The sequence below is a fragment of the Sus scrofa genome, chromosome 2, assembly GCF_054392235.1.
Source record: "Sus scrofa isolate SSC_HxYL_T2T_F1_AM1 chromosome 2, Sscrofa_HxYL_maternal_Yorkshire_Landrace_v2.0, whole genome shotgun sequence".
Classification (NCBI taxonomy): domain Eukaryota; kingdom Metazoa; phylum Chordata; class Mammalia; order Artiodactyla; family Suidae; genus Sus; species Sus scrofa.
In genome coordinates, this window is record NC_139384.1 from 100,755,414 (window position 1) to 100,771,012 (window position 15,599).

The 15,599-nt window shown below is 40.5% G+C and overlaps 1 protein-coding gene across 7 annotated transcripts in view; it reads right to left on the bottom strand.

The window, feature by feature from the left end:
- The window catches only part of LOC110259416 (uncharacterized), a 171,559-nt gene that overhangs the window by 7,419 nt on the left and 148,541 nt on the right, over positions 1-15,599 (bottom strand). For 3 of the 7 annotated variants that reach the window (XM_085014000.1, XM_085014006.1, XM_085014003.1), the window contains 2 exons: positions 5,818-5,920; positions 933-4,004 (listed from right to left, as the gene is read on the bottom strand). In XM_085014000.1, the coding sequence (XP_084870126.1) occupies positions 5,855-5,920 (66 nt within the window). In that variant the 3' untranslated portion in view covers positions 933-4,004; positions 5,818-5,854. Of the gene's footprint in view, positions 1-932; positions 5,921-15,599 lie in introns of those variants that run through there. The other 4 variants (XM_085014002.1, XM_085014004.1, XM_085014001.1 and 1 more) reach the window with 3 other exon arrangements.

Genomic DNA, 15,599 nt, shown 5'->3' on the forward strand with positions numbered 1-15,599 from the left:
CCCCAGCAAGATGTAAGTGTAAGGCTAATGCTGTGATTCTTCAGCAGAGGCTGAGATGAACCTACATTCACAGCATGTACCACTTATCTGAAGGCAGTAATTGGTCAACGTAATGCCATATTCAACAGCCATTGGTGGCAGTGGACACTGTGATGACATCATTTCATATTTCACAGGTTCAAAGGTGGAAAACAAGAAACTTGATGTCTCCTAGTCACATTTGCAATGTGGGAGTTCCCACAATATCCCTTAATTCCAGGGATGAAATCCTTTCATATCTTTAACCATGGATACAGTGTAAGTACTTTTCCTCATCATATCAGCAATAACAATGGGGAAAAAATTAATCCTCCTCCTCCTTATAATAAGGCTACACTTACTTCAAGACAGTCATCAAATAATTCTCATCTCCCAAATTAACAATCAAAATATTTATTTGCATAGCTAACAGTTTAGGCAAACAAACAAAGCACTCTCTTGTAAAGAAGATGATCCCGACCCCAGTGTCAGCCTGACAAAGCCAATGGCAAAGACAATGAGGAGATCTCTGGAGCAAATGCTGCCCATCAGAGTGTCCTGGGTCCTGCCAGAGATGGCCTGATTTTTGTACCTCAATCTTACTCATCGGATGCGAGCTGCCTCAGAGAGGGCATGATCTCTGGAGACGGTGTTCTCAGCAGCTGAGGCAGCCCCCGAAGATGCGAACACTCCCCATCGCTGGATAGTGTGTCTTTGAAAGAGAATCTCTGTGTCTTCCATGCCTGCACACCTGCATTTGGATGTTGCTCAAAGGCAGAACCAGGCTGTCTTCCTGGCCTTGGTAGAACTGAATCAACGCAACTCCAGCCACACAGTTATATCTCCTACCCTTAGAAGTGTTATTTTCAGAAATACAGAAATACCAAAATGGTGTTGAAAAAAGAATTCAAAACTGAATTTAAAAATCATTTATTAATAATAACATACCAGTGGGAGTTAATAGAAGAAAAGCAAAAACATATAGATTGATTGTTCTTTTCTGTGTGTTATAGCAGAAATTACAGAATTAATACAACACAAAACATTCAGATAGCTTCACAGAACTAGAAGGAACGTTAAAAAGTGATACAGAGCACTCTGTTGGTTTTTTTTTTTTTTTTTTGACCATGCTCATGGCATGTGGAAGTTCCCAGGCCAGGGAGAACACTCTTGAACACAGGAGACAACTGTGGTTTCTGTTCTCCATCTAGCCAGTAACAGCTTTATCTGAGGGACCTCTAACAAACATTTACATTCTCTTTGCTTGAATCACCAGTAATTGAATAGTGCTCATAATAGGAATCTATATCATGTAGAAATTACAGCACAAGGCACAAGATGGAAGGAGAGACTATTTTAAAAACCAATAGGAGGACTGAAGAAGAATGGTTTAATCCAAGTTCAGAATATCAGTCTTTCTCAACATCACAGCAGAGTGAAGGACAGACAATAATGAAGATTTTTAATTGTGATTCCTACAACTTCAACCATGGAGTGAGTTCATAAATTCCTTATCCCTCAGAATTTATCTCTATGGTTAAAACTCATTGATTAAGATCCCATAAATTTGTATTGTTACAGTAGTATAGCCATAGTGTCATTCTAAGAAAAAATTTTATAATAATTATTTCCTTGAAAAGAAAGGGTCTACAAATATTCTCTAAGAAAGTCTTCAAATTTTAGATACAGCTATTATTCCCATAATGTGAGGGTGGTCATGATCCATTAAAATGGACCAATAGTGACTCACAATTTTTAAAAAATTCACCTATTCTTAACAAATGTGATTTTTCTTATCTTATGCAAATTATTTGTGAAGTAATAAAAGAGCATTTACTTCAAAAAATTATTTTTCACTGATTTGGATAGGGTGTTCTCTTCTCTCACACTAGGTTTACTGTAGTCCTAGTGTAACCCCTCTCCCCATCTCAACTAATGGGGTTCTGCATTCCTGCCTAGATGCCATGTGTGCATCAGCAAACCTCTTTCTATACCCCCCAAAATTAGATTTGTGCAATAACACAGATGAGAGAGTAGAGGAAGAGGGAAAAGTTAGCTTAAAATGATAATATCCAAATTAAATATAAGCTTACAAGTACCCCAAAACTATCTGAAAGGTAATTATGCTATACCAGTTTCCTACAAACCCTTTGGTGCTTGAGTTTATTTATCACAAACTGTATAATTGCCTACAGAAAATAATGCACTTAAAAGTGACCATCCTTACATATATACAATGGAATACTACTCAGACACAAAAAAGAGCAAAATAATGTCATTCACAGCAACATAATGCAACTAGAGATTTACCATACTAAGTCAGTCAGAAAGAAGAGTTCCTGTCAATAGTTCAGAAGAAATGAATCTGACAGTAATTATGAGGAGGCAGGTTTGATCCTTGGCCTTGCTCAATGGGTTAAGGATTTGGCATTGCCGTGAGCTGTGGTGTAGGTCACAGATGCGGCTTGGATCTGGTGCTGCTATGGCTGTGGCGTAGGCCAGTGGCTGCAGCTCCAATTCAAGTCCTAGCCTGGGAACATCCACAAGCTGCTGGTGCGGCCCTAAAAAGATCAAAAAATAAAATAAAAATGTTCTTGTAAGTCAGAAAGAGAAAGACAAATATCATAGATATCACTCTTAGGTGGAATCTAAAATATGACACAAATGAACCTATCTATGAAACAGAAATGGACTCAAGGACAAGGAGGACAGATTTGCAGCCGCTGAAGGGGAGGGTATTGGGAGTGGGATGGAGGGGGAGGTTGGGGTTAGCAGATGTAAGCTATTATACACGGAGGGAATAAACAACAAGGTCCTACTCTATAGCACAGGAAACTATAGTCAATGTCCTATGATAAACCATAACGGAAAAGAATAGTTTAAAAGCATATATATATAAATGAATCACTTTGCTATACAGCAGAAATTAATGCAACATTGGAAATCAACAATACTTCAATTTAAAAAGTTATCTTAGTAACTTAAAATTTTTCAATAACTCAAGTTAAACACATTGATGCTCTGATTTTCAGAGTGTGTGTGTCTAGTGAACAATCCATTAGAGGCTTTTAATTTTTTTATTATTGCAAAGAAGATCTTGGGCTGAGGCACTGCTTCCATCACAACTACCACAGGAAGATCCCTGTGGCCCCAATCCCTTCATCTCAGTGAATACTGTTAGCACTGGACAGCACATGCTGAGACCTCCACCACTGTCCTCCTCCAAAGCCAGAAGCCTCCACTGCCACTCTTGCCAGAAAATAGATTCTGTGAGGCACCTACTTCCTCACTTATCATCAAAACAATCTCTCCTGAAAGCAAGGAGGATTAGCTGAGCCTAGGTCTCAAATTTGCATCTTGCTGTTAGAGAGGCTGGGAAAGTACATGTGGGGCTTCTACATGGGGAAGCAGGACTCAGACTGTGGGGAATTCCTCAAATGTAGAAAGGGTGTTCAAAAGGTGGTAAGTGGCCGCAAAAACCTCAGCATGAAAGGCAATGAAATACAGAGCTCAAAATGTATGCATCACATGACTGGGAGGGAAGTTTCCCCAGTCAAGGAACCAGGGGAAATACTTGTCCTCCCCGGGGGGAGCAGAAAGGAGTCATTTGAGTGCTTCTTGCTGACACCTTTCCTTGTGCTCCAGACTGTTCCAGATGGCAGGAAGTCCCCGCTCGGGCCTCTGGCTGGGCTTTTCTCCAAGAGCTGACCCTCAACCACTGCACAGGGGCAAGCTGCCAGAGCAGCAGGGAAAAACTCACCTACAGAGGCATAGCCCATTCTCCTTAACAATTTGGAGACTTAACAGACACACAGTGGGGAAAAGAACATGTGTACAAGCCTTGTTACTATGCATATGCTAATTATTAGACAGAGGGGAACATTATAATTGAGTTATGAAACAACTAAATAAAAATAGAAAACCTGACAGAGAGTTTCTTTACATGACATTCTTACACAAGAATAAACAATGCGTTCCTTGTAGAGCTTAAAAAAAAAAAAAAAAAGCAGGGTTAGTTTTATTCTGTTAAGCTACAGTTTCTGGTTGTAACTACACTAGTGCTTGTGTTTGTTGACATCTTGATTTATAAAAACCTGAACAAGTTCGGTTTCAATAATTCTTTTTGTTCAAGCAACACCAAGAAGGGAGGAAAAGACTGAAGTCCACCACCACCCCTAAAAAATGGCATATGCAAAAGCTTTAGAATTCTCTTTGTTCAATTCGGGGTCAGATTTCATGAAAAACTCATTGAAATTCCTTTTGCTCCGCATTCTTCCATGCACGTATGGAGGCTTGTGTTCTTAACGAGCACCAAGAAACTTCTCATCTCTGAAAGATGAAATCACCTGTTTCTCTTCAACTCTTCTCAAACTCATTTCTCTGTTTTATTAAAGCCCGCCCCTTCCTCAACCACAACAAAGAATGTGTGCTAATTAATTCAAGTCAATCTAGTGCCTAGAATTCCTGCCATGTGCTAACAGTAGAACCTAAAGCAGAGAAATAAAGGGTACTGGGTTCTGTTACCATTTTTTTTTTTTAAACACTGAATCACTTTGGATAAAACCAAGAGTAATTGTACCTATGAAATGGCAAACAAGTGGTTCACATGCAATCAGATTAATGCATCTGTTTGTGTAATATGCTTTGAGATTCTTTGTTTAAAAAGAAAGATAACAAAGATAATAATATATAAATACAACAATTTGGAAAAAGTCCCGTGTACACCATATTTATTCATAAAATGTTACTCTCCTCACGTTCTATGATAAAAGTAACAAAAGAAAGGAACACTCAAAATACAGTTTCTGGTAAGAAAAGCAACCAGATGTTTTAAAGAAAATGTCTCTAAATTAGATGCTAATGTGTGATATCCACAGAGAAATTCCCCTTCCCCAAGTAGCCACTAAGCCCAAATACATATATGACTGTAAGGTAGTGCCCCTCCTAATTCATCCTTGTCTGTATAATTTACCCTCCCAGAATCATTCATGAGTCCTACCTGAAAAAAAAATACATTGCTTTAAAAGTATACCCTGTTTTTTAAAATATTTTGTTTAGTTGATTTACAATGTTCTGTCAATTTCTACTGTAGAGCAAAGTGACCCAGTCACACATACATATACATTCTTTCTCTTACATTATCCTCCAACCTGTTCCATCACAAATGACTAGATATAGTTCCCTGTACTATACAGCAGGATCTCACTGCTTATCCACTCCAAACACAATAGTTTGCATCTAGATACAAAAAATATACCTGTATGACACATCCACTTTTGCTACAAGTTCCTTTTTCAAACAAACAGCAAGGAATGAAGTTTAATTGCTGATCCAGGCTCAACATAGTAGGATCTTCCAGATATTTTAACAGGTTACTCAGAGTTCCCTCTTCTAAGACAATTCCTGAACCAAAGCACAGGAATACTTAGAATGCAGTGGCCTAATTTAATAAATAACTCCAATCCTAGAACTGAAAAGGCCAAGAAACAGACCCAAGCTGCTGTGACCCATGACCCACTGACGTGTTCTCATGTGTCCATCACATAAGATGGACAGTGGAGAAGCGCGGTAACAGATATTTTCTACTCTTTCGTGAAATGAAACATTCTCTGTGTTACAGATGACATATCAGGCTTTGTCATCAGAGTCATACTCTCAAGTTTTGCCGGTGGGAAGATTGTGTCTGCTAATAGCTGGATCCAAAGTTGCCTGAAAATCTGAGAGAGGAATTTGCCCCCAGTTGCCCTGTTTTCAAATCAATCAGACTTCACTTGAAGCTCAAATGTGACGATGACCTACCTTGTCCTGATTATCCTGTTTATTAAATGTCTGGGTTTTACTTCCCTCCCTTGATTGCATCTTTGTGTTGGCCACTGCACTCTTTCTCCACCAGAGAGAAGATCTAGAAACCAAAAAGAAGTAAAACTGGAATTTTTGAATTATTCTTTATTATTAGTGTTGGGGGAAAATAATTTGGATTGAAATGTTTTTCAAAAAAATCAATAAATAAGATTTGAAGTTTCAATAAATAGGTTTGAACCCTTATTCCTATTACTAAGCCAAGTTAACTAGAAAATAATATATTTTTATTTGTAGTTACTAAAAAAGGCCTTACTGTTTTTAAAGTGCTTTCATGTCATCATCTCATCAGAAACTCCTGAAATTTCTGTACAATACTTTGTGTGGGTATTATTTATTTTTATTTTAATATTACCAGTAAGCACTCCATTTTATAAATGAAGAAACTGAGGACAAAATGTTGAGTGTTGCTCTGGAATACCTAGCTAATAGTGGTCAAGTTGAGACTAGATACCAGCTCTTCTGACCTATGATACCAGATGCTTTCTACCCAGCCTTTGCTTTCCAGGCAATCACATGGTTCTTAGCTGGAAGGGTCCTATATGCAGTTGTTCACATCGCAGCCTACTGGGTTCCAAAAATGCAGTTGTAGAACTTAGAATCCATTGTCCCACCAGAACAATAATGCCTATATCCCCGTGTCAATTCACAAAAACCTACACCTGACCCACAAGAGTTAAGTACGTTACTTTAAGACAAAATGTATTTCACAGAGGAATATTCTCTCAAGAAAGTTTCAAGGAAAAAATCCCAAGGTCAAATAAGTTTGGGAAACACTGCATATCATATATCCCACTCAGAGACTCATAATGTACATTTGCATATTAAAGGCTTTAAGAAATTCTGCAGGAAAGAAAAACTGCTTAAAATTGTTCCATTGAGAATCCATCGACCTTCTTTGACTTTGAAACCCTTTTATTGAGTAACAGATACTAACACCCAAAACTAGAGTTCCCCAAACCACATTCTGAAAATCGCTGCTGCAGGAAAATATGTTGAGTTGCCATTTGAGATGTGAGGAGCATCTCTGCAGCTCTGAGATTGGGGGTAACCCCGAGTGGAAGATGGATACTAGTGATCATTCCTGTGAAATCAGTGTGGGCCTAAAATCAATAATAGGTGCTGGGACATAAAGCAGAATCAGACATGGAAGGATAAGGAACAGATCAATAAAGGACAGGAACGATGCCTGGGAACACCGAAATGAGACCAGGATGATGGGGCTGGGATACATAATAGTGAACATGACAACAGTGCAGCTAACTTGGAGATTTCTTCTGCCTTCCTCTTTCTTCCTCCTCAAATCCTGTGACTAGAGACATTCCCCTAGAACAAAAAAGGGTAGGAAACAGAGAGAGGCTGAGAGAAGGAGGGGTAGACCCCAGCATTAACGGTTCCATGGAAGGAAGAGACAGAGACGAGAGGCACCGCAAACAGTGGGCTAACATCACGGTGATAGCTGGCTACATTCCTTCCCTTCTCTTGAGAATACAGTCCACCTCCTTGTCTTTTCCATCTTCTTGGGGCCATTCCCATTCCTTGGCTCGTGGTCCCCTTTTTCCCTCCATCTTTAAAACATGAGGGGTAGGAAGAGTTCTCCTCACACTGCATCCCTTGGACCTCTTCTTTGGCCTTCTTTCCACTTTTAAGAACCCTTGTGAGGAGTTCCCGTTGTGATGCAGTGGTTAACGAATCTGACTAGGAACCATGAGGTTGTGGGTTTGATCCCTGGCCTTGCTCAGTGGGTTAACAATCCAGCGTTGCCATGAGTTGTGGTGTAGGTCACAGATGCGGCTCAGATCCCGCGTTGCTGTGGCTCTGATGTAGACTGGTGGCTACAGCTCTGATTAGACCCCCAGCCTGGGAACCTCCATGTGCTGCGTAAAAAAGAACGCTTGTGTTTATACGGGGGCCACCTGAATAATCCAGGAGCATTTCCCTCGCTACTGATTAGTGACCTTAATTCTCTTTGGTCACATTGGTTAACACATTCACAGGTTGCTGGGGTGAGGACATGAACATCTTTGGGGGGCTATTATTCTGCTTACCACAGCATCCTAACTGTTAGCCTCCTCCTTGATTTTATTCCTCTCCCCACTCCCATTTGCCCCAGGCCCCTCTAACACTCATCTTGTATGTAATGAACTTTTACTGAAGATTTGTGGATTTCGAAGGGTGATCACCGTACAGTATAGAAAGGCAATTAAAATCAAGTATGAAATTTCTCTGCTTCTAAAATTTGGGGCCACAAGGAGTTTCTTTTGAGCCATGTTCCCTTCTGATCTGCCCATTATCCCCATCTTATTTGCTCCCCCTCTTATTCTCTCTCCTCAAAACACCTTCCTCCCAATTCTCACTGGAAATGGAAAATTCCTCTTACTCTATTATTTAAAGCAAATTAGCTTGTTTTGTCTCAGCCTTTTTCATCCAAGGTATGTCATGGACCTTCCTTTTCATTACCAAAAAGACCTATCAGCATCTTCAGAGACGAATTCTGTGTTTGCAGTTCATTTTACTTCTTTTTAAAAGTAATAATTTTCTTTTCCCGACATGGTAACAGAGAAGGTTTTAATTCCAATTTTAGAAAGAATAGTCCCTTTCCATTACACGTGGGTGACCTTCTGCAAGGTCTGCAGTACAGGGACGAATCAGACAGTGGTTTACAAAGAAATGAAACCAACTGCCATATTATCACCTGGGATGTTGGGAAATCAGCCTGACTCTAGGAATCAGAGCCTTGGCTACTGATTCTGTTCATGCTTCAAATGGCCTGGTGACTTTGGGCAAGTCATGGCCTCTCCCAGTCACCATGTTTTCACGTGTAAAACAGAAAAGTTGAATTAGAGGTTCTCTGGGTCCCACAATTTTAATTCTCTAGAATTCAGACTTGGCACTTTCTCTGTGTAGAAAGAGTGTGGCTCTTGGAGAAATCAGCTCTAAAGAATCTGGTAATGTTTAGCCAGTGGGTCTCTCCTCAAAATTTAGAGGATTTTGATGAAACAATGAACCTGGGATTGTATATTAAAAACATATTTTCTAGTGCCTCAGGGATCTCTGATCATATTGTAAATACCTCATTGAATTAGTGGAGTTTATGTTTATAGCCTGGGGAGTCTTTATTTGACTCAATAAGCAGTTGAGAGCAAACCTGTGTCAGAGGAGTTTTGGAGACTCCCAGAAACTCTATGACTGTGATACCTGGCTTAATCTTCTGGGATTACATTCAATTCAGGGACCCTAGGCTTTTTCTTTTCTTTTTGAAAGGGCGGTTGGGATGGTAGCCAACCTTCAGAAGCCACAGTGATGGACTGAAAAGAAAAATATGACAAGGCTGGTGTCTTTTGAGAAAGATTAATCAACATGTTATGTATGGGACAGAATGAAATAGTGGATGATCGGCAGCAGGAAAACCAATTATGAGACTGTGGTAAAAGTTCAGGCATAATAAAAATGTAACAGGATGCTGGATGCGACTTTTCCTGTTGTCTCAGAGTTTCCGCCAAAGCGCCCCAGCTGAGGACAAAAGGCAACAGGAGTCCACACATTCTAAAGACAGCTCCTAAACACATCCATCCAGGGCTTGCTAACTGTCTCTTCATCCATTCAATTATGCTCCTACCCCATATGAGAAGTTAGCGAATCATTAAGGGAAGGATCTGGGGTGTAAGTGGAAAATGCTACAGTTTGTCTCTCTTCTCAAATCACATATTCCCTGGCGTCTGGGGAACAGGCTGATGCCTGACTCGCACCTGGAGGTGGATAGGGACAGAAGCAACAGCAACGAAAATAGACTGAATTTGATAAGAAAAGGGGGATACATTTTCATAAACCAAATAGCATGGGAGGTAGTTGGGTTTCAGGGCTGCCTGCTGGGCCCGAGTTATCATTTTTTTGGAGAACAGAGCGGTGTTTTATTTTTTTGTTTGTTTGTTTTTGTTTTTTACCTATATTGCAGCTGCAGCTATGTCAGATCCTTCTAACCCAGTGCTGGGGATTGAACCCATGCTGCCTCAGAGAGAACACCAGATTCTTAACCAGTTGTACCACCTCGGGAACTCCTATGTTCTTAATAGCAGGGTTGGGGAGGAGTGAGAGTCTCAGAAGAACCCACAAAAATGTTCCTTAAAAGAAAGGGCCAGGGAGTTCTCTTGTGGCACAAGGGGTTAAGGATCTGGCATGGTTACTGTAGTGGCTTGGGTCACTGCTATGGCACAGGTTCTATCATTGGCCTAGGAACTTACTTATGCCCCAGGCATGGCCAAAAAAAAAAAAAGAATGGACTGTTACTAGGACCAAAGCCATTTGAGAGAGTCCGTCAAGAGAGGACCAAGAAAGAAGTACAAAAAGGAAAAAAAAAAAAAAAAAAAAGAACAAGGAAATGCAGCTACCACCTCCTCTGGTCCCCATCACCCCTTTCACACACACCCCACCCCACCTCACCCTCAGCCTGAAGGAGCCAGAAGCAGGTGACAGAAACAAAAGGAGGACCAAGGAAAGACTCGTGTGGCTCCCCCCACCAATCTGTGGGATCCCTGGACACACCTGAGCAGGGCGAGGGGAGAAGCTTTAAACTAGATGGGAAATGGAAGTTTTGCTTTAGATTGGACCAGACTTTTTAAATTTGAAAATGAGACTGTTGTCTAATATCCTAAAGTAACAGGAAAATATACCAAATCTGTCAGAGATATCATTCTGGGACAGGAAAGGGAGATAAGACAGAAAATGTTTAAAGGCAATGAAATTTAAAAATAAAGCTACTTCCTGTTTGTACCTCACAGAGCCTAGCTACTATAATACATTGTTATAAGAACAATAATAAACAATAATGATAATAGCAGCAATAATAATAACAACCATTAGTTAAATGTTGGCCACAATGGGCCTGGACTCTGTGCTAGGTACTAAAGACACATTATTTCCTTTGATCTTTAACAAGAGATCTTAGGAGGTAGATACTGTCAAATTTAACCCCATTTAACAGGTATTAAAAGTGAAGTGTCAACAGGTTAGGCCATTTGCTGCAAAATGCAGTTAATAAAGAGGTGATTTTAGACTCCACAACCAATTTAGGGCTAAAATACAATGGCAGTTATAGAAGGTGAATTAATGAATAAAATAATCTGTTTTTACCATTCTAATTCAAGAACGGATAACATAATTGATGAAAAGCAATGACATAATTTTATTGTACAGTGGTAATACTCCAGTTACAGTACAACCCACAAATACCATTTGTTGTTAAATATAAATGTCTACCTTAAATAACTTACTTTTGGTGTGTTGTTTTGTCTTGCTGCTTTTGTTTTTTAAAGAAATGTTGCCTGGTCATTTTGAAATGAGTTCTCTGGAATACAACCAATGTATTAATTCATCATTGATGCCATGTAGATGTTTCACTATGCCTAGGCTATTTGACAGAGATAACAGAGTACATGCTTATTGTTTTAGAGGTGATATAGCTACCTAAAACATTCATCTAAATTCAAGAATAACTTCTACACTGTGCACTCTATGAAGCAGGGATCTTGTCTTACTCCTTAGCATGCTCTGAACCCCACACTCACACGAGAAGTATCTGGCACAGTGTAGATGCTCTTTAGGACATTTTTATTTAGCACCTACTAGGTTCCAGTCACCGAGGTGAGTGTTACATGTATAAGACAGGCCAAACTTTTTAAAAGTGTTTTCACAGCCCTTGCCACACGCCTGCTGCCACCTAAAGAGAATGCTGGCTTTTGCTCTACAGCTTCTATTGTCCACCCTCTGAGGGGAATCAGACTTCTGCCAGATTCCAGGACCTTTGTGATACAGAACTGAGACACTGGGAGCCAGAAACAGAACTGGTGAGATGGGTGGAAGGGGAGAAAAAGAAAGGATAGCCCTATGAAGGTGCGACTCTGGGGAGAAGGGAGGGGGCGAGGTTTTTCTCGGGAGCACTATTGTCCATTACACACAGGCTCCTTTCCTGAGGAGAAACCCAAGTAAAGGATATCAATTTGCTTCTCAGTGTTCCGAGAGGCTGTTTCTTCTCCAAATAGGAACAAGGGGGCCCAGATGACATATGCATTATTTCTAATCCTTACAAAACCCTGCTAAGTGAGTTAGTGTCTTTAATTTCCAAGGCAAGCCTTGAAGCAGAAGCCAGTCTCTCAGGGCTGAACAACCAAGGCTAGGATTCGAGTCCAGCTCTGCTGGGCCTGAAGGCTGCCCTTCTGCCATGATACCACACCATGTTCCCATAATCATCTGGTGCGCTGAGCCAAATCAAGAGGCTTCCCTCTTCACGCAAGAGGTGTGAGGGACCTCTATGTATTCTGGTATCATACGTAAATGGGAAAGGCTTATTTCTGATATTTGAATCAGAAGAGAAACACTTAACTCCTAGCCCAAAAAGCAGGTTGTCTGCTTGCTGTCCTAAGCTTGCCTGTGGGCTTGATGGTTCATTTTGAAGTCCAATCACTCTGCACCCAGGAAATGGCATTGTTTGCCACAAAGGTTCAGCTAAAATTGCTCTGTGGCCATTCATGTTTCTGGAAATCAATTTTCTGACCAGGTAGCTAGCTGTCTAATGCAAAAAGTGAAGAGTGAAAGGTTTCTTCCAACTGCCCACTAAGTTACCCTACATCTTTCACTGACCAGATCGTAAACAGAATGGTATACAATTGTTTCGGCGGATTCTCATTTTAAATAATTTGAAGAAATGTTCTCATCCTCAGAACCAGGACTACCTACCCTCATGGAAATGGAAAGGGAATATAAAGGACCTCCAAGGAAACAAACGACTGCTTGACAGAAAATAATACAGCCCATTAAAAGAAATCTATCCACAACCCAAGGTCTAATGGACAAGCTGAGTATATGCACAGGTAGGGGGAAAACAGAGTCTGAAAGCAGTATGAGGTGGTTTTGGAATCGTTTGCAGATAGTACTTTGCAAAGTTGAGCAAACTTTCTCTCTTGTTGAGGGAATATTCCATTGAGGTGTTAAGAGTGGAGTGATTTCATCTACATTCAGAGAGTACATGTCACGGAGCCATTATAGACCAAAAAGGAGTTGTACAAAAATGACTTGACAAAAAGAAATAGCCAATCTGCTATGCCAAAATCCAGAGTGCTCCTCTTCAAGGTGAATCATATTCCCTTCCAAAATGTCAAGTAGATTTAGTCATTTTAATCTTTTTATTAGATTAAAACTTGATACTTTTATAGGCAAAAGGAAATAACTGGAATATAGGTGCCACCTCTGATAACTTGCTTATGTGATCTTGGGCGAGCTGCTTGGCCTCTCAAAGCCTCAGTTTCCCCATCTCTAAATTGGAGGATGTGCTAATTTTATGGCAGAACTAAATAAAATAACCCATGCAAAGCACTTAACACTGTCTTCAGCATTTTAGTAAACAGCCAATGATAAATGTTAGACGTTACTACTTGTCCAGGTAATAACTGATAATAAGTTTGCTGAAGTCCTCAACATATATTGTTAATTTTTACGTGCTTTTTCCCTCGAACCCATGGACAATATATGATCTTGAATAATGGAATAGAGTGTGCCAAGGGATAAAGAAACATAGATCTTAAAGGCAGAGTCAATGCAATCTCTGCATAGTTCTGACCAGTCTGGATTGGTAGATCTGGAAATTTCCAGGTGCCATGGGTATCCTTCTTGACGTGTTTCCTCCTGATGCTTGAAGAAAAAAGTCTGTTTTCATAAGCTGTTGGGTGTGATTTCCAGTGGGAGAAGGGCTGAAGAAATTTGGCTTCATTTCCAAGTATCTTTGCACTTTTCCCAATTGCACAGAACCTCCAAGCTTTCCCAGATTACCTCTTTCAGTGACATCCAATCTTTCAAAGGAAATGTAATAATTCCACAGAGAACTTAGCATTTCTGACAGCCTACCTCCCACTGTCCTCGGTGCTTCATAAATTATGCTGCTTCTGAATGGGAGCTGGGCAGCACCATTTTCCCGGCCTCTCATGATTCATGGTTTCTCTTAACTATGTCAGTGCCTCATCAGCAGAGCTGTTCCTTTTGGACAGAATGTGATGTGATCTGCTTCTTGGAGGGCAGCTTGCTAATTATGCACTGATTTTATATACTGAATTGTTGGTTGTGTTTTTTGTTTTTTTTTTATAATTTCCTGGTAACTAATAACTATGAACTTTAGAATTACTTCCAAATTCAGAAAACGTTACCATTTAATTAATAATTTGCTCTCTGCAATATACTGTGACCTGAGAAGGCACTCTATTGGTAATATGCTGTTATCTTCAAAATTAACTAACAAACCAGAAGAATGGTACTGTTCAGGTCAGATATGGAGAGGCCATAATTAAAAGAAAGTGAAACAAAAACCAAGCAGCAGACCAAAAGATCTTGTCTGATAAGGCCTCCTGGGCCAGCTATCCTCTTTGGCATTACCAAATAGCTCCCTCCTGACCTCCAGTTCCCCAGGAATTCCAAACCTAGGCCCTTGCCTACAGCACAGGACTGAGCCAATTTGTTGGGCAGTTTAATAATGGAGGAGCTGAAGGAAATAGGATGAAAAGTTATTTAAAATGACTTTTTTCCAGACTGCCTTCTTATGTACCTACTATCTTTACATGTAAGAAGAAAAAGCCATTCTTATCACCAACTTTTCTTTCCAGGAATTCCCAGATGTCTTTCCAGTTACACTGGTTCTTCCTGATTTAGGCATCTTACACCCAGGGAGATGTGATGGAAGTAGGTATATGGAGGTCTTCCCAGCATTTTCCTCCCCAAACCCCAACTCAGAAAGGGTTCTGCCATTGCCAGAACACTTCTTTGGGCTTATGGAATGCAGAATTAGAAGAAAGAAGGTGGCAGAGGAGGAGAAAAAAAAAAAAAAAGTACACATCCTGTGGCAAAGAAAAAAAATTTACGGGTTTAGAGAAGGGAAGCTTTACAATGAAGACAACAGAAGAGCAAAAGGAGATTGAAACCAAATACTTCTGTGGACTATGTATTGACAGCATGACATTTGAGAGAGGCAAGTATTTAAATTATTTTGAGACTACCTTTTTGTTGCTGGGCCATGTTTCTTGGATAACGTGATGACCCTGAGATTGGACCTCCTGAATTTTAGCCTCAGTAGAATCACTTTGAGAATGTAATGTAGATATTAATGAATATTAATACAAGCAAACTGCTGCTGCTCAGTTCTCCTACTGCCAGAGCCCACCTGATTTCTGATGCTCAAAAAGGAGAACCCCGTCAGCATTGGCACAGGACTCCCTGAACAACTCCAGCCTCCTGCCGTTGCTAAGGCTTCTCCATCCTAACCCAATAGCTCCATCAAAGGGCTTTAAAGACCCAAGGTTTACATAGGGAACAAATGGGTGGGGACAGTGCACCCTTAAAAGGGCTTAGAAATCTGCACAGGTCAGAGGGCTAAAAGCCATTATGGGCTAAGTCAGGTTTTCTTTTGTTTTGTGGGTCTGAATTGGTGACCTATCATTTGAACATAATTTTTTTTTTTCTTTTTGCCTTTTCTAGGGCCCTACCCATGGCATATGTAGGTTCCCAGACTAGGAAACTAGCTGGAGCTGGAGCCGCCAGCCTACACCAGAGCCACAGCAACGCGGGATCCAAGCCACATCTATGACCAACACCACAGCTCACGGCAACACTGGATCCTTAACCCACTGAGCAAGGCCAGGGATCGAACCCGCAACCTCATTGTTCCTAGTTGGATTTGTTAACCA